Source organism: Henckelia pumila, chromosome 4 (assembly GCF_033568475.1).
Source record: "Henckelia pumila isolate YLH828 chromosome 4, ASM3356847v2, whole genome shotgun sequence".
NCBI classification, from domain to species: domain Eukaryota; kingdom Viridiplantae; phylum Streptophyta; class Magnoliopsida; order Lamiales; family Gesneriaceae; genus Henckelia; species Henckelia pumila.
In genome coordinates this window covers 7,678,859-7,705,476 of record NC_133123.1, presented here as the reverse complement: position 1 = coordinate 7,705,476, position 26,618 = coordinate 7,678,859, and the positions used below count along the sequence as shown (strand labels likewise).

The following is a 26,618-nucleotide window of genomic DNA, read 5'->3' as shown; positions in this document are numbered from 1 at the left end:
GAAGCGAGTGCCTGCAAAAATAACGATGCTAAGGTTGTCATTCAGTTTCTCAAAAAAAATATTTTTTCACGTTTTGGCACACCTAGAGCAATTATCAGTAATGGGGGTACTCATTTTTGTAATCGTCAGTTTGACAGTCTGTTAACTAAGTATGGGGTTAGGCATAAGGTGGCAACACCTTACCATCCTCAGACAAGTGGTCAAGTCGAGGTGTCGAACAGAGAAATAAAACGTATTCTAGAGAAGACCGTTGGTGCTTCAAGGAAAGAATGGTCTAGTAAACTCGACGATGCACTGTGGGCTTATCGTACAGCTTTTAAAATCCCAATTGGAATGTCTCCATTTAGTCTAGTGTATGGAAAATCATGTCACTTGCCTGTCGAACTTGAACATAAGGCTTATTGGGCTACTAAATTTTTTAATTTTGATGTCAAAGCCACAGGTGAAGAGAGGTTGCTGCAATTACAAGAATTGGAAGAGTTTCGGCTTGATTCTTATGAGAATGCCAAACTGTACAAGGAAAAGACCAAACATTGGCATGATAAGAATATTGTGAATCGAGAATTTGAAGTGGGACAACAGGTACTAGTATATAATTCTTGTTTGAAATTTATGCCAGGTAAGTTGCGGTCACGTTGGTCAGGCCCATACACGATTACTCAAGTCTTCCCATATGGAACCGTGGAAATCACTAGCGAAGCAACTGGAAAATTTCAAGTGAACGGCCATAGACTTAAGGTCTATCGAGGTGGCGAGGTGGTCGATGAGCAGATCACCGTGAATTTACAAGATGCAAATTAAAAGGGAAGAAAAGTCGGGCTATAGACTATAAATTTAGCGCTGACTGGGAGGCAACCCAGTTTATTTTCTTTTGTTTCTTTATTTCGTTTTATTTTTGGTTTATTGGTTGATTTATTTTTTTTCTTTGATCTCAGTGATTTTTGTTGGATGCAGATTTTTTTTTACTGAAGCTGATATACTATTGGTTGCGGAGGAGAGCACATATATTGTTGGGAATCGTATCATTCAGGGGAGTCTCTGTACATTTTTGCATCTTGCGTGCTTGAGTGTTTTATCTGAAATTCTTAGATACAAACTAATTTGTGTGATTTAAGATGGTTTGTTTAAGGGTTATTTTTCGTTTATTTTTTTGAAATGAAAAGGGTTGACACGGACCATGTACGGACCCCGTGTAAGGGTCCGGACATTTAAACTGTGAAAGATTTTGAAAATGCGTAGCCACATGGACCAAACTACGGACCATTGTCTGGGGTCTGTGTATTGTCCACCCGTAATCGTCAAGGCACGGAGGGTCCACAGACCTTCTTCCAGGGTCCGTGCTGGTTTTCATCGAATTTTTTTTTTTTAAAAAAAAATGTGTGGATGCACGGAGGAGGGCACGGAACAGATTCCGGGGTCCGTGCATTTTTCACTCTGAACTTTCCTAAAATGTGAGGGCACACGGATGTAGACACGGACCCTTACACGGGGTCCGTGCCCTTCGATTTTGTGTTTAAATCTGCAAACTCGCAATCTGTCTCTTTCTCAAACCTTTTCAATCCCTAAATCCCCAAATCCGTTCCCCCTTATTTCTCCCTTTCCAGACCCCGTTCGTCCTCCTCCGTCTCTCCCCTCAGTTTCCTTCGCCCGTATACACCTCCGTGCCGACGAGAAACCACCTCCGCACCTCCTCAAGCTGCTGAGACATCACCTCCTCCCCACCTCTGATTCGCACGACGCCACACATATCTCGTTTTCTGATCCTATTGTTGATCGGCCGCCTCTGCTTGTTCTTGTCTCACAATTAATCCCGGCGTCTTGTTGGTTTCCTGTGGGTAAGCGTGGCTATCCCTTCTCCCTTGCTGCTGGAATCTAGTTGGCTTTAGGTGTATTGATTTCATGATTGTGTTTGTCTTGTAGTTCGTTGGTTGTCGGGTTTGCGTTGAATTTATGCTGGGAATAATGAGGTGCGCAACCGGGATATGTATTTGATTCATAAGATGTTATACGGGTTGGGAGATATTACTGCGATTCCATTGGCGAGCATCTTGATCTCACATATGCGTACTGTCGCTCACTTGGCTTGTGCTCCGAATACCAAGCAGCGCGCTCCTTTCGCCATTACAGTTTTGAGGATCTTGGCGGCTTGCGGCGTCGATTTGACTAGGGAGGCTTCTCTTGCACCAGCGCCGAAGTAAGTGCTCACCGCCCACGCGATGACTGGTATGTATTTTATCTTTCGACAGGGTGGATGGTATAAGAACCCTGAGAGATGCAACACTCATTATCATGCACGAGATCCCCCAGTCCCACCACCTACAGCTGCAGATGAAGCCCGAGAGGCTCGCATTCAGGAAGAAGCTGCCCTTGATCAGGCTGCTGATCCTCCAGCCGGTGCACACGTCCACGCCAAAGCTCCGAGGGGCACTCGTCGCATTTTCTCTGCTATATTTGACTGCTTGGATGAGCTTCGCACTGGTATGGTTCGCTTGCAGCATCATGCCTGTAGTAGCCCGTACCCTAAATGAGTAATTAAAAGAATTAATCATAATTACTTGGGTAGAGTTCGGAAGCTCCGATCGGGATCGGAAGCTCCGAACAGGATCGGAAGCTCCGATCGATATTACGTCAGGCATGACGTGTGGTTGGATCGGAAGCTCCGATCAGGACCGGAAGCTCCGATCACCCATATCCGGAGTCAACAAGTGATATTTTGACACGTGGCAGATCAGGATCTTCGGAAGCTCCGATGGCAGGATCGGACGTTCCGATCGGGGTTCGGACGTTCCGATCAAGGATCGGAAGTTCCGATCGTTGTCTATAAATAGAAGGCCGAGACTTCACTTTCATTTGCCAATTCCGAGTTCTCCTTTCCTTTCTAGTCCTTTTGGAGCTGTTCTAGTCTTCTTAGGCTTGGTCCGGAGGTCGGAGAGGCGTTCGGTAGTCGTAGCGGAGTTGTGCCCAAGTTCTGGAGGCATCGACATCAAAGGGCTAACGACGGACGAAGGTATAGCTTTGCTCCCTATAAATATTTAGGAGTATGCAATAGCTTAGTTAAGGCTTTTAGAGCACTTTAATGATAGTAGTATCATTTGGCAGTGTAGAGCAGACTATAGGCGTGGACCTAGAGTTGGTAGAGCTTGCACTGTTTTGAGGTACGAAAGTACTGTTCGAGATATCCTGACTGAGTATGCATGTATTATGTGACTGCATGATTTATATGCCATGATATTATGCTGCATTCATTTGCATTTTGCTGTATCTCCTTCGAGATGTCTGTTAGTAGGGTTGTACCCTATCCTGTTAGTGGATTGGACTTCCATCGATTTGGGTCCGGCGTATCCACGGTTATCTCGATATGGGAGCCACCTCCTGAAGCGACGGCACAGCGTGCTACATACCAGGGCCCGGTCTGTCTCTGTTATCTGATCCTTGACCTCGAGTCTATAGGGAGTTCACTTTGCATGCATGTATACTCATACTCTCGTGCTGAGCGTTTTATGCTCACGTCTCGTACTCTGTATTTTCTGGACACCCTATTTCCATGGGGCAGGTTTGCGATTGGACGAGGAGGGTGGATCCAGGAGGGGCTAGTCAGCGGTTGGCCGGCTGGAGCTTCGCTTAGGTTTTATTACTGTTGTTTGGGTTTATACAGCTATTCGATTTGGTTGTATATTATTGGATAATTACAGATTCCTTTACTTGGGATTGTATAATGTTTTGGTTTCCGCAGTTTTATTCTGATATCTGTTTAATTAAGTTAATTGCATGCATAAGTTCTGTTTAGTAGGTGATCCGGGTAAGGGTCACTACATTTATGGTATCAGAGCATGCAAAAGAATTCTTGGGATTTAGTCTCATCTTGAGGTATTTTTGTAGATGTCAAATCGTGACGATCAGAGTTCTCATGGTAGTGTTGGTGGGCGTTGGGGTGATGCCGACCGGGAGCCTCGTCGAGAACGGCTTCATCGTCATCATGACGACGAGCGTTTCACTGTGCGTCGATTCTTAGCTATGGGTCCTAAACCCTTAGTTGGAGGTGAGTCTCCGGAGGATGCGGAGAACTGGTTAGACCGCATGGAGACGACTTTTCAGACTTTCCAATGCACCGATGAGCAGAAGGTGGAGACCCTTGGCTATCTTCTGGATGGGCGTGCGCGCAGGTGGTGGAGGTTTACTTCTGCACCTTTTGTTGCGGCGAGGGGAGTGGCCACCTGGGCCAAGTTCCGCACAGCTTTCCAAAAGCTGTATTTTCCTCCTGCACTCCGACAGTCGAAGGCAGGCGAGCTACTGAGTCTGCGACAGGGAGCTATGTCTATCGATGAGTATCAGCAGAGGTTCTTTGATCTGCTATCCTATTGCCCCGAGATTGCTGATAGCTCAGAGATGAAGTATAATCTGTTTCTTCAGGGCCTTAACCCTGAGATCCATGACCGTGTGGCGGTTGGCGACGACATGTCCTACGAGGGTTTGGTGAGCCGTTGTCACCAGGCGGAGGACAGCATTCGGCGAAATAGGTCTTTCTCTCAGTCGAGACCTGCTAGTTCTTTGGGTCCCCGTGCCCAAACTTTCAAGAAGTCTGGATCTTCTTCTTCCTCTGGTTCTGGGGGTGTTGTCCGTTTCGGTAAGAAGGACAAGTGTGATCACTGTGGGAAGAACCATCCATCCGACAAGTGCCGCAGGGCTTCTGGAGCTTGTTTCCGTTGTGGAGAGACTGGTCATATCCGGAGAGATTGTCCACAGTCTGGGGGAGGCGGTTCTGGTTCTGGTTCAGGATCGGGTTCTCAGGCTACCGTACAGCAGAGGTCGCAGGGACAGTCTGCTGGGAGTTCTCATTTGAGGCCACGAGCTTCTGGCCAGGTGTTTGCCCTGAGACATGATCAGGCTGTGGAGGAGAATGAGAAAGTCATCGCAGGTACATTTCTTCTTTATGGTATACCTTCTCTTGTACTTATTGACACTGGTGCATCTCATTCCTTCATTTCTGCACGTTTTGTTAAGACGCATAAGTTACCATGCATTGCACTAGACGTAGTGATGTCTGTTTCTACTCCGACGGGCCAATCTGCTTTGGCTAAGCGTCTAGTGATGGGTTGCCCTTTAGAGTTCGAAGGGAACGTTCTGTTAGCAAATCACATGGTCATGGCGATGGACGACTTTGATTGCATTCTGGGAATAGATGTGCTGACTACCTATCGAGCTTCAGTGGACTGCTATCAGAGATTAGTACGCTTTCATCCGGAAGGAAGTGAGAGTTGGTTTTTCTATGGTGAGGGAGCGCGACCCCCGATGCCTTTGGTATCAGCTTTGAGAGCCTGTCGAGCTCTAGAGTCTGGCGGGGAAGGCTACCTTATCTATGCAGTTGATTTGTCCGCTGAGAGTATTGGGATAGAGAGCATTCCTGTTGTGGATGAATTTCCAGATGTGTTTCCTGATGAGATTCCAGGTTTTCCTCCTGCTAGGGAAGTCGAGTTTGGCATAGAGTTGATGCCGGGTACTTCGCCTATTTCTAGAGCACCGTATCGTCTGGCTCCGTCAGAGATGCGTGAGTTGAAGAATCAGCTACAGGATCTTTTGGACAAGGGGTACATTCGTCCTAGTGTATCTCCTTGGGGAGCTCCTGTTCTCTTCGTGAAGAAGAAGGATGGGTCGATGCGGCTGTGCATTGACTATCGGCAGCTGAATCGAGTCACTGTGAAGAACAAGTATCCGTTGCCTCGTGTTGATGACTTGTTTGACCAGCTGCAGGGCACATCAATTTACTCCAAGATTGACTTGAGATCTGGGTATCATCAGTTGAGAGTCCGTGATCAGGACGTAGCCAAGACTGCATTCCGTACTCGCTATGGTCATTACGAGTTCCTAGTGATGCCATTTGGTTTGACTAATGCGCCGGCTATATTCATGGATCTGATGAACCGTGTCTTCAGGGAGTATTTGGACAAGTTTGTCGTGGTCTTCATTGACGACATCCTGATTTATTCGCGTAATACGGAAGAGAATGTTTCTCACTTGCGGTTGGTACTGCAGACTCTTCGAGATGAGCAATTGTACGCCAAGCTGAGCAAGTGTGAGTTCTGGATGGATAGAGTGATTTTTCTTGGCCATATCATATCCAGGGAGGGGATTTCTGTTGATCCAAGCAAGATTGAAGCGGTACTTAATTGGTCGCGTTCGACGACAGTTGCTGAGATCCGTAGTTTTCTGGGTCTAGCAGGGTATTATCGTCGCTTCATTCTGAACTTCTCTCAGTTAGCTCGACCGTTGACGCAGCTTACCCGCAAGGGTGTGGATTTTGAGTGGTCCTCCGAGTGTGAGGAGAATTTCCGTGAGCTTCGACGGCGGTTGACTTCTGCGCCGGTGTTGGCATTACCGTCAGGATCTGGAGGGTATGTAGTTTACACGGATGCTTCTCTTCAGGGGTTAGGTTGTGTCCTGACTCAGAATGGGCATGTGATCGCATACGCTTCTAGACAGCTGAAGCTTCACGAGGACAACTACCCAGTCCATGATTTGGAATTGACAGCCATTGTGTTCGCTTTGAAGATCTGGCGTCATTATCTTTATGGCGAGAAATTTGAGATCTTCACCGACCATAAGAGTCTCAAGTATTTGTTCACTCAGGCGGAATTGAACATGAGACAGAGACGTTGGATGGACTTGCTTAAGGACTATGATTGCGAGATTAAGTACCATCCGGGAGCTGCTAATCTCACCGCTGATGCTTTGAGTCGCAAGGTGCGACTATCCGCACTTCAGACTTGTTCGATGTCTAGTGCGATCAGTGACTGTTGTACTTCAGGTTTTACCTTCAAGCATAAGAAAGGTATGCAGAGTATCCAGATGTTTGCGATATTATCTGAGCCAGCCTTGTATTCGCGGATCCGAGATGCTCATATGTCTGATTCAAAGACCCAGCGTTTAGCTCGTCTAGCTAACGAGGGTAGCTCGTCTGGATTTCATTATCAGTCAGATGGCTTTCTGTGTTTGTCTGGTAGGCTTGTGATTCCACAGGATGAAGAGTTGCGAGAGGAGATTTTATCTCAGGCACATCGCACTAAGTTGAGTATTCATCCTGGGAGCAACAAGATGTACAAGGATCTACGTACTCGTTTCTGGTGGAAGGGAATGAAACGCAGTGTTTATCAGTTTGTTTCGAGATGTTTGGTGTGTCAACAGGTCAAGGCAGAGCACCGACGACCTGGAGGATTGCTTCACAGTCTGCCTATTCCTGAATGGAAATGGGAGTTTATCACTATGGACTTTGTGACCCATTTGCCGGTATCCCCGAGGAACTGTGATGCTATCTGGGTGGTGGTGGACCGACTCACCAAGTCAGCGCATTTCATTGCCTATAGCCGAGAGTACTCTGTGGATCGCATGGCACGGATGTACATTCAGGAGATCGTCCGACTTCATGGAGTGCCTGTGAGCATTGTCAGTGATCGGGACCCCAGGTTTACTTCTAGATTCTGGGGGAGTGTTCAGCGTGCGATGGGTACTACTCTCAGTTGAGTACAGCCTATCATCCGGAGACTGATGGCCAGTCAGAGCGCACTATCCGTACCCTTGAGGATATGCTTAGAGCGTGCGTCATGGATTTTGGTTCAGCCTGGCAGGATCATTTGCCGTTGATCGAGTTCGCTTACAACAACAGCTATCACACTAGTATTGGGATGGCACCTTTTAAGGCGTTGTATGGGCGACGTTGTCGTACTCCACTCTTCTGGGAAGAAGTGGGGGAGAGACAGGCTGAAGGACCGGAGTTTATCCAGCAGGCAATAGACATTGTTGATCAGATCAAGAAACGGATTAAGAGTGCACAGGATCGTCAGGCCAGCTATGCTAATATCAAGCGTAGGCCTTTGCAGTTCGAGGTCGGGGAGAAAGTGTTTCTGAGAGTGTCACCTTTCCGCAAGATTCTCAGATTTGGCCTTAAGGGCAAGTTGTCTCCCAGATTTATCGGTCCGTTTGAGATCTTGGAGAGTATTGGCGATTTGGCTTATCGGCTAGCATTGCCACCGCATCTATCCAGCATTCACGACGTGTTCCACGTATCTCTGTTGCGACGGTATGTGGCAGATGAATCTCATATTCTGCAGCGATCTGAGGTTCAGGTAGTTAAGGATTTGACTTATGTTGAGAAACCTCTTCGCATCCTTGATTATAAGGATAAGGTTCTACGGAACAAAGTCATTCCTTTGGTTTTAGTTCAGTGGCAGCGCCGAGGCACTGAGGAAGCTACTTGGGAGCTTAAGGACAGGATGCGTAAAGACCATCCTGAGTTGTTTTGATTTCATTCTTTAAGTTGTATTCAGTTGCAAACTCTGTAAACGTTTGATTTTGAATAAAAGAATGTTTCTGATTTCTGTATTTGCGTTCGGTACTTAAGATCTGATTTCGAGGACGAAATATCTTAAGTGGGGGAGAATGTAGTAGCCCGTACCCTAAATGAGTAATTAAAAGAATTAATCATAATTACTTGGGTAGAGTTCGGAAGCTCCGAAGGTGAGTTCGGAAGCTCCGATCGGGATCGGAAGCTCCGAACAGGATCGGAAGCTCCGATCGATATTACGTCAGGCATGACGTGTGGTTGGATCGGAAGCTTCGATCAGGACCGGAAGCTCCGATCACCCCTATCCGGAGTCAACAAGTGATATTTTGACACGTGGCAGATCAGGATCTTCGGAAGCTCCGATGGCAGGATCGGACGTTCCGATCGGGGTTCGGACGTTTCGATCAAGGATCGAAAGTTCCGATCGTTGTCTATAAATAGAAGGCCGAGACTTCACTTTCATTTGCCAATTCCGAGTTCTCCTTTCCTTTCTAGTCCTTTTGGAGCTGTTCTAGTCTTCTTAGGCTTGGTCCGGAGGTCGGAGAGGCGTTCGGTAGTCGTAGCGGAGTTGTGCCCAAGTTCTGGAGGCATCGACATCAAAGGGCTAACGACGGACGAAGGTATAGCTTTGCTCCATATAAATATTTAGGAGTATGCAATAGCTTAGTTAAGGCTTTTAGAGCACTTTAATGATAGTAGTATCATTTGGCAGTGTAGAGCAGACTATAGGCGTGGACCTAGAGTTGGTAGAGCTTGCACTGTTTTGAGGTACGAAAGTACTGTTCGAGATACCCTGACTGAGTATGCATGTATTATGTGACTGCATGATTTATATGCCATGATATTATGCTGCATTCATTTGCATCTTGTTGTATCTCCTTCGAGATGTCTGTTAGTAGGGTTGTACCCTATCCTGTTAGTGGATTGGACTTCCATCGATTTGGGTCCGGCGTATCCACGGTTATCTCGGTATGGGAGCCACCTCCTGAAGCGACGGCACAGCGTGCTACATATCAGGGCCCGGTCTGTCTCTGTTATCTGATCCTTGACCTCGAGTCTATAGGGAGTTCACTTTGCATGCATGTATACTCATACTCTCGTGCTGAGCGTTTTATGCTCACGTCTCGTACTCTGTATTTTCTGGACACCCTATTTCCATGGGGCAGGTTTGCGATTGGACGAGGAGGGTGGATCCAGGAGGGGCTAGTCAGCGGTTGGCCGGCTGGAGCTTCGCTTAGGTTTTATTACTGTTGTTTGGGTTTATACAGCTATTCGATTTGGTTGTATATTATTGGATAATTACAGATTCCTTTACTTGGGATTGTATAATGTTTTGGTTTCCGCAGTTTTATTCTGATATCTGTTTAATTAAGTTAATTGCATGCATAAGTTCTGTTTAGTAGGTGATCCGGGTAAGGGTCACTACAATGCCACTTCTCAGTCCTACTCCACTGACATTCATGCGCCGCCTTTTGATCGCTCTGCCCTGGATGACCTTGCCGAGTCAGCTTCTGCATCGGAGGAGGAGTAGTTTAGTTATATTTTCTGTTGTGGTTCTTTTGGATATTATGGATATTTTGTTATGGGTTTTGAATTATTTGTGTTTTGGAGTTTATTTGATGTAGTTGCTACTCTTTCGACATATTTTGCGGATTCTTTAGCCTATTCTAGTTATGTCATGGATCTTAACTGTTGCTGCACTTTATCACTTTTATTAGATGGAGTTTTATGGATATTGTGGTTATTTTCCTCAGTGGTGCTTACTCCTTGTTAAATTTATTTTGGGAAGCCTATCTGTGTGCTTGTGTGCGTGATTTTTCTATTTTACGCGGTTTGGTTGGTTTGTTGTTCTCTTTCTCAGGCTGTCGCTTGCTCCTAATTTTGCATGGTCATCGACATTTTTCAGGGAAGTGTTTTTGCTATTGTTATTTTTCTCTTTATTTTTTATCGAGCATTTAACACTGAGGACAATGTCGCATTCTAAGTGTGGGGGTAGGTCGTTCATTACACTATGTTTCACATCACTTAGCATCACTTAGCGAAATTTTTCAAAATAAAATGAGATGAGCACTTGTGGTACATGACATACCAATTAGTTTGCTAGATTTTTGATCGCCTGAAAAATTGTTTTGTGCCTAGAACTGAATAAGATTAGCAGCAGTTGCAAGGAGAGACTTTGATATGAACTAGTTTTGCATTGACTTTATGAGACACCCTTAATGCACTTTTGTCAGACTTATGCAAGTTAATTGTGAATTGGTAAGAGGTGATCTCATAAAAAAAAAAATTGGAGAGTTTTTGAAGCAGTTTTTATCCCTAGAACTTGTCTGATTAGTCCTCGAAGCGAAAATTTGAATGATCATGATTTAGGGATGATTTAGGCGATCTTTGGACCGTTTGTGCCTTTCGAGCCTACCTGATGCATCACTTTTATCCCTAGTAACCACATTGAGCCTGATAAAAATCGAATGGTATGTGCCAATGGCACACAATTAGACCCCATTCGTCATTCTTTCTATCCTACATTGACCACCTAATTTTTAGCCTATACACTATTTTTCCTACCTACGTTTTGAGAGAAACATATCCTTTTGGCTCTTTTAAAGATACAAAAACTCCAAGTATTCACAGAAAAATATTTGAAGGAGTTGGTGAATTATTTTTGAATGAAAGAAAAGGTTGAAAAAAAAAAAAAAAAAAAGAGTACCCGAAAAGAATTCAAGGGGTATTGAAAAGAAAAGGAGGAAAAAGAAGAAGAGAATGGGTTGTATTGATGAATCAAAAGAAAGTGATGAAATTCAAAAATAGATGGGAATGGAGTTTTTTAATTGCGCTAAATGACAATATGTTTGTTGTCTCTCATTTTTGCTTTTCTATCCTTTATTGTAGCCGTGAACCGTGGCCTAACGTTATAAGCTTAAAAGACCTATTGACCGAGTCATGATTGTTTCACATTTAGTAGAGAGGGATATGAAAGATAAGCATATGGGGCGAGAAAAAAAAATATTGTTTGGGGAATAAACATGAGAGATCCTTGAACCGAATAACTTTTGAGGAGTATAGGTTCTGACACTCACACTACACATGTCTCATTCTGTTGATCTTTACTGGGTAGTATTCGAGTTTTGAATTGTGACGAAAGCGAGGCTTGTGATTTTCGAAATATGAGCTTTTGATTGGGTGTGACGAGATTTGGTAGATTGAAAGGTTTTGATTGTGCTACTTTGTGCGATATTTCTCATCTCTAATTTCTTCTGATTTGTTCGAGGACGAACAAAAGCTAAGTGTGAGGGATTTGATAAGCACGAAGTTTATAGCTTATTTGACACTTTATTTTATCGTATTCGTGCTTATTTGGCATTTATATTCCGAGTTTTGTGCATAAATCGTCTTATTTTATATGATTGTAGGTTTGACTAAGATTTGAGAAGAACTGAATATTGAAGAAAAAGTCAAACAATTCAATGCCACGTTGGAACTTGGCCGGGGAACACGGAAAAATCTTAAGTAGCAAAGAGAATTGAAGGAAGAAAATAATGCACGGACCCCGTGCATCGTCTGGAAGGGGGTCCGTGCATGTTCGAAGCAAAAGACCTTGGAAGAAAAATAATACACGGACCCCGTGCACTGTCTGGGAAAGGGTCCGTGTACCTTCGGCGTTTGAGATTTTCATAACAGAGAAATGCACGGACCCCGTGCACCTTCTGGAAGAGGGTTCGTGTGGCTTCGTATTTTGTTTGGGCTGAAGTTTTAATACACGGACCTAGGCACGGACCTTGTCCGGGGTCCGTGTACATCGCAAATATGGAAAAAAATAATTCGCGCAGAATTTGGGAATTTTGGAATTCTGATTATTTTGGGTTATATTGGATATTATTTTGGACGAAAATAAGGGAGGTATAAAAGGAAATCAAGCCCTAATTAGAGGGGGACTTTTGAACTTCTGATTTGAGACTGATAAATTTTGGAGAGATTTTCGGGATTTGACGGCTGGAGCTTGGAAGAGAAGAAACGCGCAACGCAAGCAAGATTCGGCACTATTGCTGAGAATTTTTTTTCCTCTTTTTTTGTTTTATTTTATTATGAATTCAAACATGAAACTTTTGTTTGATTTTATTATTATGGAATAGTCGTCTTTTGACCGGGGCCACAATAGGGCCAGACTATTGATTTTTGTTCATGGAACGGATTGATTGAATTTTGATTTATGGAATATTTACTGATTAATGTTTGTGCATAATTTTTGCTTTTAATCTGGCCAATTAATTGCATGTATGTCGTTCGACCTGGACTTGAAAAAAAAAGATTGAAATTTAGCTTCAAAAATATTGATCAACACATGGTTAAACCGACTAGAAATAGTATTCGGTTTCAGTGTGCGATTTTAGGCGAAAGCTGAAATTCCATAACTCGTGAATGCATTTTTGTTTAATTAAATTCATTTAGAAATAATTGGACTGTTAAATGAAAATAGGGTTATTAATTCTAGAAATAGGTTAATAATTATTCTAGAGAATTTCGTCGTGAATATGAATGAGTTTTGTTTGATTAAATCCAATACATGACAATTATCGATGTCTGGTACCGTTGTGTGTTCCTGATCGTTTTTCTAAAATTTGAATCAGTCTTAAAGTTTTTTTGCTCTTTTAATTTAATTTAAGTTTCTGTTTTAGAATAATTTATTTTAATTTAATTAGTTTAATAGTTCAGAAAAATCCTTCATTTTATTTAGCCTAGATTAATTTGAATAGTCTATATCTTAGTATTTAACATTAGTCTCTGTGGGATCGACTTGAACTCTGTCCGACTATATTATAACTTGACCTGGTACACTTGCCAATAATTATTTTTAATACCGAAATAATCGGTCAGCCGTCTAAGCTGGAATCTTGTCACTATTATAACAAATAAAGAAAAATTACAAATATATTAATGGAATGCAATTTTTGTGTAGAATCTGTCAACTATAGCTAAAAATTTTCATTCGACTGTCTGTTGCTTTCAAAGTAAATAGTAATTATATACATTAAGCCAAACAAATATATATTACACACACATGCACTCATGCATCGACTAGTATTTCTCCAACAAGCTAAGTGAAATGTTGTGGAAGAGCTTCAACCTCTTTTTCTCAAAATTCAAGTGTCTCCCCACTACTACTGATCATCATGAAAGCTTATCATGTTACCAGAAATCTCTCACCTCGACCTCCACTCCCGCCTCCGCCGTCGAAGACTTCTTCTCCTCCGCTGGCGGCGATTCCGATACCGACTACGTCCCCAATTTCGCCTCCGTCTTCGCCTCACAACGCTTCTTCTTTTCCACCCCCGGCAGCTCCAACTCCATCTTCGAGCAAGTTCCACGTACATTAATCGTAAGCGGCGGAGTGGCCGTCCAGAAGTACTCGCCGGACCCTTACGCCGACTTCCGCAAATCCATGCAGGAGATGGTTGAAGCGCAAAAACTCAAAATGGACGTGGAGTCCAGTTGGGAGTTTCTGCATGAGCTGCTGTGTTGTTATTTTACCTTAAATCCCAAGCACACTCACAAGTTTATCGTCGACGCTTTCGCCGACATCGTCTTATCCCTCGCCGCCCCGCCGAGAACTTGCCGGAAAGCGCTTTCCCGGCTGCACCATCGGCAGTTGCTTGAGCGCATTGTTTCTGAAGGAAGTGCATGAGTTACGTACGTTACGCAAATAATGGAGAATATATATATATATATATATATAATTTTTTTATAATATATATATATGTAATTTCTAAAATAATATGAATATATTATTATCTATTCATAATGTTTTCCCTCATCTCGTTACTTAATCAAATAAATATTAATGTCCATGAAAAGGGAATCGAAACATATTACTTTTATTCTGTTTATTTCAATTTGATTTGAGATATTGCAAGGAAGGTAGAATGAAGATAACCGTGCGACTTGGAGATAATTAATCAAACTAATCGTGCTTATTTTTTTTGTTAATACATACCATTTTTTAATATATATATATATATATATATATATATATATATTATGATACAATAAGATTTGAAGATGTTTAAATAATGTATGGTTGGTTAGCAGAATTAATTGAGAACAACATTTTCGATTTATCATGATTTGAAATGACATTAACGGGTGACATTAATTGAGAACAACTTATTTTAGTGGGTATATATCATTAAATGTTTGGTTTCGTTAATAAGTTTTCAGCTGGGATATTAGATCTGAATTTGGTTGTGGTTGAATTGGAATGCTATTGCCTGTTAATTAATTAAATTGTTTTAATTTAATTACTTTATATGTGTTTATGATTAGGGGTGGGAAAAAAATACCGAAATAGCGAAAAACCGTACCGAAATAATTACCGAAATTACCGAAATTTTCGGTATCGGTATGGTAATTTTTTTTTGGTATACCGGTATATACCGAAATACCAAAAAATAATTTTTTTAAAAAATATATATATGAAAATTTTCGGTATACCGAATTTATTGCCGGTATACTGAATTTTTTTCGGTATACCGATAATTTTTCGATATACCGAATTTTTTTTGAATTCGGTATCGATATAAACAAATTTCATATCGATTTTTTAGGTACGGTATACGGTATACCGTACCGATCCACCCCTATTTATGACTATTTTAAGGTTTAGAGTTCTGCTGGCACATAAAATCCGTAAATGGCCTTCTGGCATCGCAAGGTCCCACGATTTACAGAAAAAAACCAAGGGACTTCATTTATTTTTTATTTTTAATAATGCATATTCTTTTTATAATTTTGATGACATTGCACCAATAGATATAGCATATGCCTTAAAATTTTCAATATTCGTTTGGGTAGGTCTTCAGTGAAACGATATTTTCATGGATTCGATCTATATATAAAGCAAAAATTAATATTTTTGACATAAAAATAATACTTATTTGTGGATTGAATCGAGTAGGAGATCGGTCTTACATAATTTATAACTCACAAGACGGTGTCACAAAAGTTTTCCTGATTCGTTTTTAACGACTCAGTTGATAAACCAAGAAACGCGAGAAGATGAGTGTCATGGCCTACAATGCTGCACAACAAAATAACATGGCATACATATAATTTGATCTTAATTTCTTGCTAATTCAGGACACGTAAATAGAATACAAGAATTAAATCCAATTGCAATTGAAAAAAAAAAATCGAACCGAATCGATTATGCAATTGATGGCCGATAATTATTGTTAAGATAGTTGGATTAGGTAAGTAAAAATGCACCTAATTCCCATAATAATCTCAAGCATAGAATATTAGCCTTTCCTTTTTTCATGTGGTCTAGTACGTTCTAGGATATGTTGCTACTTGACGCAACATTAAACATATATATCCTTAATTATTATTTTTAATTTCTGGAAGAGTGTGTAAATGCTAACTAAGGTTTGCTAATTGAACAAAGTTTGGTGATATGTGTTTGCAGGAAATTATTTTTTTAGGCGATGAAAATGAATAGTTTCCACTTTTGTATGTGACAAAAACAAACTAATTTCCCACGTATTTAATCGAACTGATAATTACAACCTGGTTTCATCTTATATCATAATATTAGACCAATTTAAATTTAATTTAAATTTGGCCTTTAGACAGTTTTTTTTAAAATATATATGATGATAAGTAAATGAGACTTGGACCTAACTCACTTCTAAAGCTAGCTCAAGATGTGAGTTAGGTTCAAGTCTCATTTCTAATACTTATCATCATATATATTTAAAAAAAAAAATGTCTAAAGGCCCAATTTAAATTTAGTTCAAGAGATGAGGTTTGCCCTTGTTCATATAAAGAGGTCCATGTAATTTTAGTCAACCTATGTGGGACATAATGGGCTGCCTAATAATTAGGGCAATCTTCAAGCTCCAGATGTTCATTCCTGAGAGTGTGGAGGGTGTGTTGAAATATTGTCCCACATTGGTAGGATAGAGTACTGGGAGCCCTTAATATAGACAAAGACAATCCTCACCTTTTGAGCTAGCTTTAGGTCCAAGTATAATTTCTAATAATAAGGGTGGAGATCAATAGAAACAGATATGTTTATCCTGGCGCGTGTTCATCCATGGACGTTCCAAGATGTTTGCGTAAATATCTTGTGAAAAACATTAAATTTTTGTGAAATATTTGTGCTAATTTCTCACGGTGCCATGAGTTCAGGCATCCAGGATATCAAAATTTTGGTGGAAATAGTGTACTGTATTTTGTATTTGAATGAACACGTTGATTTTGATCCAAAAAATGAAACAGAATCGAGATGCATGCAATTTTGCCAAGTGACAACTCCTACTTCATTTGTTAGTTCATAAAAACTAACGTCATTTTATTTGTGTAGTTCATGAAAAAAATATTATTTTTATATACATATAAATATGACACTGACCGTTCTCATGATAAAAATCCATAAAATCGTTTGATAGTAAACTTGCTTTAACTCAATTACGCATTCGTCCATTCAATCAAATCCATCGTCTCGAATGTCTCAAATTTCCAACTTTATTTTCAAAATTCAATTTTGGTTGCTCTGTTAATAACTTATGTCCGTATTTTGATGGGCCTACTTCATAAGATTATCATCGGGCCGGATCACATATGAATTTATATGGGCCATTTTTCAAACGATTGAAACTTAATAATTGGGCTGATCCACAAAAGCCCAGTCTAGAATACTAATCCATCTTCTAGCCTCCGATTCCCCCGGCATCATTCCATTACACAGAAGAATGGCACTCACTCTCTCACAGCTTCGACTCATCCCCCCAACGCTCACCTCCACCAATTCCACTCCCTACAAGCCCATAATTTTCTCCAAACGGACCCCAAAGCTCACAAAATTTGCACCCAAGTCCCTCAAATTCACCACCATCCCCAGAGCTTCTCAAGAAGAAGAAAACACCGTCACCACCAACGAGAAAAGTACACCCGACCCATCTGCAGGGAGCCAGCAGCCGGAGAAATCGAAGGCGGGTGAAATGACGGATTTGGGCAGAGAAATAAAGGCGGCCATGGAGGAGAGGGAGGGGCAAAAGGGGGAAAGCGGGTTTCTGGATGGGGTGGCTGAGGAAATAAGAGAGATCGAGTGGCCAGCTTTCAATAAAGTTGTGGGCACTACGGGAGTCGTGTTGGGGGTGATTGCTGGGTCCAGTGTTGTTCTGCTCACTGTTAATGCCATTCTTGCTGAGCTTTCGGACAAGGTTTTTGCTGGAAGGGGTGTTCAAGATTTCTTTGGCTGATGGAGATAAGGTCCGATTGTTTGTTTGTGGTTTTGTTTTGGGATGTTGTAAATTTGATACAAATTAGGACAATTTATTGGCTAAGTTTTCTGTACTTTAGCTTATTCATGTGCTTTATTTTACTTGACGGAATGAAATAAGATGATGGTAATAAAAGTTACTTTCGATCCATTTGTGTTAGTAAACAAAGACGATCCTTTTCTCCGATCCTCAGAATTATGAAAGAATGTCGATTCAGAAGTTTTAATTGAAACAAGGGGAAGTTTAAAGAAAAGGGCTCTAATTTTATTCTATCACCCGAGGGGCTGGGATGTAAACTAATCGAATCGAACAGTATGAACATATCCCCTTGAACTAATTCTCTCTAAATTCCAATAAAAGAACGAAAGAGCGGGGATTGGAGCAAGTACATGAAAATTATACACCGATAGAAGATGTTTTGGAAACTTAACTGATAATATATCTGCTGATATAGTTTCTGAAAAGGAACATGAAACATCTCCAATGACCCTTTGGTCATTTGACTAGGCAATATATCAGCTGTATTATGTAAAACATGCCATTCAAGTACATACAACAATCTACACATACGATAATCTTTATAGTTTATACTGCTAAGCAGCAACATCAGCGTGACCAAGAAAACGTGACCAAGAAAACTACGAAAAGATCACGGTGTACATAAACATTTGGTCAGTGGTCAGTTGCTCGATTCCCATACCAGCACTTTCTCGGACCTTGTTACACATGGTTTGTTCAGTGCAGTTTACCTGACTAGCGTGATTTTGCAGCTCATTGCATTAGTTCGGAGTTTACTCATTGCGCTACGAAAAGGTCGAATGACTGGTTCTAACATTCATATGGTTAATTCAACACCCAGCAATTTCCAGCTAGTTGGACTTGGAATTAAGAACTCCAGAATTGAAGAAATTGGTGAGGAAAAAAGGGAGCAAAGACTAAATTTGTGAAGTTATAAGGTTTCGTACATCCAAATTGTAGCATTAGCTATTGTGTATACAAGTATCGTACCACTAAGGGTGTGTTTACTTGGTTTGATAACTATAAGATGAGTTTATTAATCTAATCTAATTCATTATTTACTTACAAAAAATCATTTTTTTCAAATCTCAAGGTCCGTTATTATGCATTGATTTCATGGGATTTCTCATCCTTAATTACATGAGATATAACATAACCTTCACAAATCACAATATTTATGGAAAAAAGTTTACATATATCCTAATATATCCTTCTTAAATTCTTTTGTTTTCCTGCCAATTTCTCATATTTTTTTATAAATCACTTTATCAATTTTATCTATTTTTAAAAAATACATAATTTTATACCCAATAATTTTGATAAGTGAAAATGACACATTTGAATCAATAATAATTTATAATATTCAATAATAATTCAATCCAAATTATATGAATACAAAATTAAACATAATATTATTTATCATAGGTGGAGGGTAAAACTATAATTCGTCCCACAATCATTATTTTAATCCCAAAATTAATAACTCAAAGTAAACATGTTATTGTTTATCCATCATTATTCCACATCCTTCAAAATCATTTTAATAGTCCTGGTATGATTTATCCACATATAATCACATCTGACAAAGTAAACGCAACCCAATACTATTACTTATCTGGACCTTTCCATGGTATCAGCCCGTTAAATGCTTATAGTTTTGGAGGTCCATTGTAATACGATACTGGGCCAACTTAAGTTAATTTAAAGATACGGGCTGCCAAATAGATAAGTCAATCATTTGCATGTTTTGTTTTAGAGTTGGGAAGGACTTGTTATAATTAATTAGCTATGGAACTTGATATATTTTACTAAATTTGAGATATGAAGGACTTGTTATAATTAATTAGCTATGGAACTTGATACTTATCTGGTATATATTTTATATCAATCATAATTAGCAATGTATCTACATGGATAGTGATGAATTTGAAATTCTCTTCACATAGCTTCATCTAAGTAATCAAATAATTTAAAAATACATTGGACGAGATAATTTGATTTGGAAGGAATGATTTGATTTGGGGAATTGTTTAGAGATAAGTATGAAATGACACATATTTAAGGTGTATTTCAAATCTATCGTAATTACCATTGCATCAACATAAATTAGCAAGAGATTGAAGATTGAAATTCAACTTTACACGAATCATCCAAACGAACAATAGATTTAAAATCTTTAAAATTCATAGCTTCAAAATAGACTAATCACCAACCGCCATTGAAAGTGGGATAAAGTTAAACAATGTTGTCTTCAAAATAGTGTTGTCTACTCAAATCATGTCACGGCAATCCTAAAGTAACATAACGACTATTTATTTTGTTGACTTAAATTTCAGTATTTCACCCAATAGATGTTTTAATATAAAAAATCACTACTTCCTCAATTTATAATTTAATTTAAGTAGGTAAAGAGGGAATTAAAGCAACGAAATGAACAAGACATGAAGTGACTAATATCCATAAATCATCTTCCTTTTACTAGATTTAGGGATAAAAAATAATGCTTTAAAGTTTTAAGTATTGTTTGACACATGACATGAGACAATGGATCATGTGTAATATATGGTGATGCGTTAGTTATATATATATATATATATATATATAGAAATGATACCCTGCACCCTAGGTGTGCAGGGTAACATGAGTACCGCATACGTGGCGGTTCATGATTGGTCAGCCAGTTTTTGTAAAAAACAATTGTGTGGTTGTGGGCGCGCCACGTAGGCAGGTGCCCACAGGTGTGCAGGGTAAGGGTGTGCAGGGTATCATTACTCTATATATATATATATATATATATGTGTGTGTGTGTGTGTGTGTGTAATATATGATGATGCGTTATATATATAGAGTTTTGATCATATGGACAACCATCATGGGCAACTACGTGAGCAACTGCTGACGTGGCAATCACTCATTGGATGTACAAGGTGTCACATAAGCTGTTGCCCACGTAGTTGCCCATGGTGGTTGTCCATATGATCAAAACTCTATATATATAATCTAAGTCAAACGTTTGAATTCTTTTTCGTATATATAGATAAAATGATGATTTATAATTTTAATATTATGTAAAATCTGAGTCAAACATTTGAATTCTTCTTCTTTGGTTTGAGTAGTGTATCAATCATACGAGTAACACTATGAATAAGGAAGTGTTTGAGATTGCTTTTAGAAAGTACTTTTGAGCTTTTTATTTATGAAATTTGAATTTTTTTGCGACATTATCTTGTAAATATATATATGTTAATCAGATCGACCGATTCATATGTAAGATTAGTCGATATTATTCCTAGGGTTGTAAACACACCAAACATAATGTCTTTTGCACTCTGTGTTGTGGTTTGCTTTTACCATCATCTAAATTCTAAAGCATTAATCTTTCAAGTTTATATGATTATCCCACAAAGTTTTTCAATTTTTAAATCGATCAGCATCGCTTCGTAAAAAATCTAATCTCAAATCAGGAATCCATTAAAATATTTTTCTTTTACAAAAAAAAACCCGGAATTTATTCTATGTACAAGTAAAAGCACGTGTTCATATATTTATGACTGCTGTCACGGAGTTAGCTTGCTAGCAATGTTGTTACCTTATATTTATATTCATACACTAAAATTATTATTATTTTTTAAAAAAAGGACAATACAAGAATTGTGTTATCATTGGGAGGTTGACACTTTTTTGACTCCACTTTTAAACAACGTTAAAATTACCAAATTTTATCACCTTTCATTTTCCTGTTATGCATGACACACCACCAAAAACCACTACTGTAAAGGAAATATATATTATAATAATTTTAAAAAATAAATTATTAGTGAACAAAGATCCGAACAATAGCCATCGCCATAATGACACATTGGTGAAACTCCTCCCTTCGGCTTTATCATTAGGTACCACATAGTTTGCCTGCTTTTATATCAATATAAAAATTCCCATTTTGAGCCATCTCATATCCAGTTCACAAATACAGAGAACTTGACTACATTTTTTTGTGCTATTTTCACTGTTTATTCACTATTCAGCCGACAAATTACACAGACGTATATATATATATAATTTTTATTAAATATTTAAATTAATAAAATTCTATTTTGACTCGTAAAAGATAAAACGTACCTCTCAAATTTATTATCGAATAATTTAAGAGGATGCACGTGTATTGTATATATCAGTTGCATTATATTTCGATAATTTATGCGCTAATTTGATAGTATGTAGATCAATAGATAATGTATCAAGATAAACTTGGTTGTCTATAGATATTAATAAATTTGTACTTCCTCCGTCCCATATATAATGTCTTTTTTGGATTTTCACACAAATTAAGAAAAATTTATTGGAAAAACAAATTTTATATAAATTTCCTATTTTATCCCTATTTAATGTATTAAAAAATGATTGCACAATTTTCAAAGTGTAGTTAATAGGGGTATATTAGTAAAGAAGTGTAAAAAAATATTACTAAATATGGTATATGACTATATATTTGGTAAAAATAAAAAAGGAAACATGAACAATATAATTGGGACGGAGTGAGTATATATTTGAGAGACTTCGAGTGCCTTTCGGTCCCTATTATTGAAGGTCGTATCGAACATTACATATGTGCCATCATTTAATTCATTCTCTTCCGTGCATCGCCAATCTCCTTATTAATTGAAATTCATTCATTAAACACAACTAATTAAGCGAAACTAATGCATATACTTAATGGACCAATCTTGGTGATATCTTACGAGTTTGCTCATCACATGCCTAATAGACGCAATTCGAGTTCATAGCCAAGAACCAAAGCTTGAGTTCAGCTCTAAATAGTGAAGTGATCAGGTGGGTATGCGGTGGAAGTGAGAGATATTGATTAAGCAAGTGCGAGCCATAGGAGAAGACTTAGAGGATACGTTAGTAAGGGGTGTGCTGAAGAGTCAGGTTGAATTGTAGGTGAAGTACTTAGAGTTTGAGTTAGAAGCTGTGGTGGAGGAGGGATGCACTAGTTTTCCCAAGCATAACACTCATATTCACCAAGTTGGACCCTAATAATCATGAGGGTCGTTCCTAGGGATGCAAATGAAGCGAATCGAGCCGAATAATGGTAAAAATTTAAGGCTCGAATTCGGCTCGATAAGAGTATATTCAAGTTCGACCTCGATTCGAAGTTCGATAATTTCAAATATTTTGGCTCGAACTCGGCGCGAAATAAAGTTTGAGTTCGGTTCGAAATATTCGAACCTATTCGTGAACTATTCGAATATTATGATTCGAAAAACTCGAAATGTATATATATATTATATTAATTAAATATTAAGACTCGCAAACTATTCGCAAACTATCGAACAAAGTAATTTTGGCTCGAGTTCGGTTCGAAAAAAGTTCGAATTCGGCTCGAGTTCGATAAGCTCGAATACGAATCAAATATTTATCGAGCGAACTCGTAAAACTTACGAACAGATTCGCTTCGTTTGCACCCCTAGTCGTCCCTAATATGAAACAAGATTTCATGACAATCTAGAATAAGGGAAGCCAAAGAATGGAGGGACGGATATAAGTGTGGAAGGAAAATGGAGAAGTTGAGGGTGACAATGGTAGAGGATAATTATAACTAGGGTAGAGCTCGCGCAAATTAAGATGGCAAGCCCTACCCTCAACAAGCACGCCCAAAGTGGGTAAGCCCTAACCTCAACCTTGCCTCAAGGCTAGGTCAAACGTTGGATCGCCCGAGGAGGGCGAGCCCCGGATGAAGAATGACATGAACTATATTCACGTGGTCCACTACGTAATATGTGTGGTTTCCTATTTTTTTTATTATAAATATCATATTTGCTCATTTCATTTGCAACTTACTACTTTCATTTTGAAGGGTGTCCTATCTCCTCTCTTCATTTATTTATTTTTCGGCTCTGACTTGAGCGCCAGATGGTTATGCCAGGACATTCTCCCGACTATAACTAACACTATTTACTTGGTTTCAGGTTCATTCTACAATTAAAGTTTAGGGTTTAAGATAGATTCGGATCTTAAATTAGACCCTACAATTTTAGTGGTCACAAGAATTGAGTTTTATTTGGTTAAAATCACATGAATGAAGGCCGGAGAGGAACACACACAAGTGCGCGTGTACCCCGAGGATAAGAAACGTACAAAAAGCACACAATTTAGCTAGCGAAATGAACCACACACGTATATAAAAGTGGTCATTATTTGGTTGCAACTATGTATAATATAAAGTAAAATGATTAAACCGTGATATGATTAAATATTAACAAGTCGTGGTGCGTGTGGGGGATATATATGGCTTGGTGGGAGGATGGTGTTCAAAATTTGAAATTATTGAATTTAATTATTTTATTTTATTTAAAATATAGAATTAGGGTAGGTAAGAATGAATCCAACTTTAGTACACTTGGCCACGTGATACGGTCATGAATCATCATCATCATCAAGAAAATTATAAATCAAATCAGGTGTCCATTACCCATTTCCAACTAGATAAGTCTGACTTACATCATATGAAATACATGTACAGGAAAATGGAATGTCACATGATGAACATTGAATTCATAATAATAATAATAATAATAATAATAATTCATCGGTTCGGATTATATATAAAACTTATAGGCTCAGTTTGGTTCGGTCGATAGGATTGATAATATATGGATAAGTAATGTAATATAATAAAAAATAAATAAAAAATAATAATGAATATAATATTTGATTTGATTGATAGATTATATTTGATTTGATTTGATTTGATTGATTAAATTTTATATAAAAATGATAAATTAACATTTTATCATTTTAACAATAAATAAAATATAAATAATATTATTTATAAGGGGTAATATAGTAATTTAAATTCAATGATTTGATTGATGTAAAATAAATAATTTATGATTTGATTGATGTAAAATTATAATTAATAGATGGATAAATAATATGATGAGAAGAACGTAGGATTAGATAGGATAAATTTATACACGGATTGTTAATACTCCAACCAGAAATAGCCATATTATTTTTATACGGATTAAGAAAAATTATTAGAGAAACAAATTATATTTAAAAAAATTATATCTATTTAATTTATTCAAAAATTATTTACATGTTTTTTAAGACGTAGTTAATATGCAAATAGAAAAATATTGTTGAATATAATACAAACATAAAAAATAAAAAAAAATATGGATTATATAATTGAGACTTATATAACGATAATAATAAGGGGACGGTTTATTTTGGAAGTTTTAGAGACATGTTTTTTAAAAGTATATATGTAATTTTGGAAATTGAACCTCATCTCCATACAATTGAAGTCCTTTTTATGTGTTTTCGTTTTATTTTCATTTTTTTGGTGGTTTCCACCGGATCATGATATGATGTAACAACATGTTATTTTTTAGCCATATAGAGAATTATAGTGATTATTATAATAAAATATGTGCGACTGACCTACATATATCTATGACTATGAGAACAAAATAGAAGGAGATGATCAGATGATAATTTTTTGATATATTTTCAAGAACGTAAGTTGTCATTTAACATAAAAAAAAAAAAAAAAAACAACAACAAACAAACAAATAAAAAAATACGGCCTGAATTTCTGGAAAAGGAAATTTAAATATATTAGCATATTCTATTGTCCGATTACTTTATAGTTTATACCAATTCGTTGCGGTGGAAACAGCAAACCAAAAGCATAAACAATATTCCCTAACAAATATTCAAAAAAAAAAGAAGAATAATTCTTTTCTAAGACAGTTTTATCCGTGAGACGGTCAATTCTGCTCATATTTACTATAAAAAATAATATTTTTAGCATAAAAAATAATAGTCATGAGTGAACTAATTAAGATATATGTCTCACGAAATTGAACCGTGAAATCGTCTCACAAGAGTTTTTTTGGGAAAAAAAAATTCCCTAAAAAAATGTGAGCATAAACTGATAAAAAAAAATAACTTTTTAAAGAGGAAACAAAAATAAAGTAATTAAAAAATAAAAAAAAAACGCGCATTTAACGTTAAAAAGGAATAATTCTCGGACGAAATGAGCAAATTAAATTACATATGGCCTCAACAAGTAATTATCCTTCAGTTACTAGTATGCTAAAGTTTATATTATATCACAAATACGAGGAAATACGGAGTCACGAAATATCACAAATACAAAGTACGCTCAGAATTTGTAAGGCCGTGGAGTATAATTTTCTACTGCAGCTTTTGATCCATTGGCTAATATTATTATTATTATTATTATTATTATTATTATTATTATTATTATTTTGTTATACCGTGGACTAATATTTTTTTTGTTGCATCAGATCATGTGGTTTTCCCACTTAATTTAATGTTCGAACCCACATTTTTTATTTTATTCAGAAATGTTATGACGACGATGAAGTATAGGCGTCTGCTATTAACGACTCGAATGTAAGACTAGATATCGAGTTCACATCTAATTATAATAAGTCCCGTCTCAACTAAAAAAAAAAAAAAGAGTTCATGTCATTACATTAATTTCTCGACGATATCATCCTTGACAGTGAGTAGGTCAGTCAATGGATGTGTTATGTTTTGATTTTTTTATATGCATATGAACGTTAAAAAATTATAACATATATTTAAAAGATCTTATTTTTTCTGTTACATATAAGTGTGGGGCATAGATTGTCTTTTTTGGTCATTTGATGTGGCTTTTTTCTTTTTCTTTTCTTTTTTTTTTTCCGACTTAATTACTATTTCTTTTTCTTTTTTATGCTAAATACCCTGTAATAATTTTTATAATTTAAATGAATTTCAAAATATCAAATATTATATAATGATGCAACGTGTGAATCGGACACTGGTTTAATATGAAGATTATACTATCAGCCTTTTGCATGTCGGTTTTGGTTTTATTTCAGTCGATAGAGTTAAAAATCAAAAAGTTAAAATAGAAATTAAAATTATATAAATTTATATAGACTCTTCAGTCGTCAGAACAAAAA

The 26,618-nt window shown here is 38.0% G+C and overlaps 1 protein-coding gene across 1 annotated transcript; it reads left to right on the top strand.

The window, feature by feature from the left end:
- Positions 1–2,216: 2,216 nt before the first annotated feature.
- LOC140860436 (uncharacterized) lies at positions 2,217–14,015 on the top strand. The gene is made up of 2 exons (XM_073263452.1): positions 2,217–2,483; positions 13,413–14,015. Exons 1-2 carry the CDS (start codon positions 2,217–2,219, stop codon positions 14,013–14,015), a joined length of 870 nt encoding a protein of 289 aa, XP_073119553.1.
- Positions 14,016–26,618: the final 12,603 nt, after the last annotated feature.

Bases quoted from the DNA above. Each gene is read 5' to 3' on its own strand.
- LOC140860436 (XM_073263452.1), top strand. From the start codon at position 2,217: ATGACTGGTATGTATTTTATCTTTCGACAGGGTGGATGGTATAAGAAC. The intron at 2,484-13,412 runs GTTCGCTTGCAG...TGCATCGACTAG, and splicing joins ATGAGCTTCGCACTGGTATG to TATTTCTCCAACAAGCTAAG.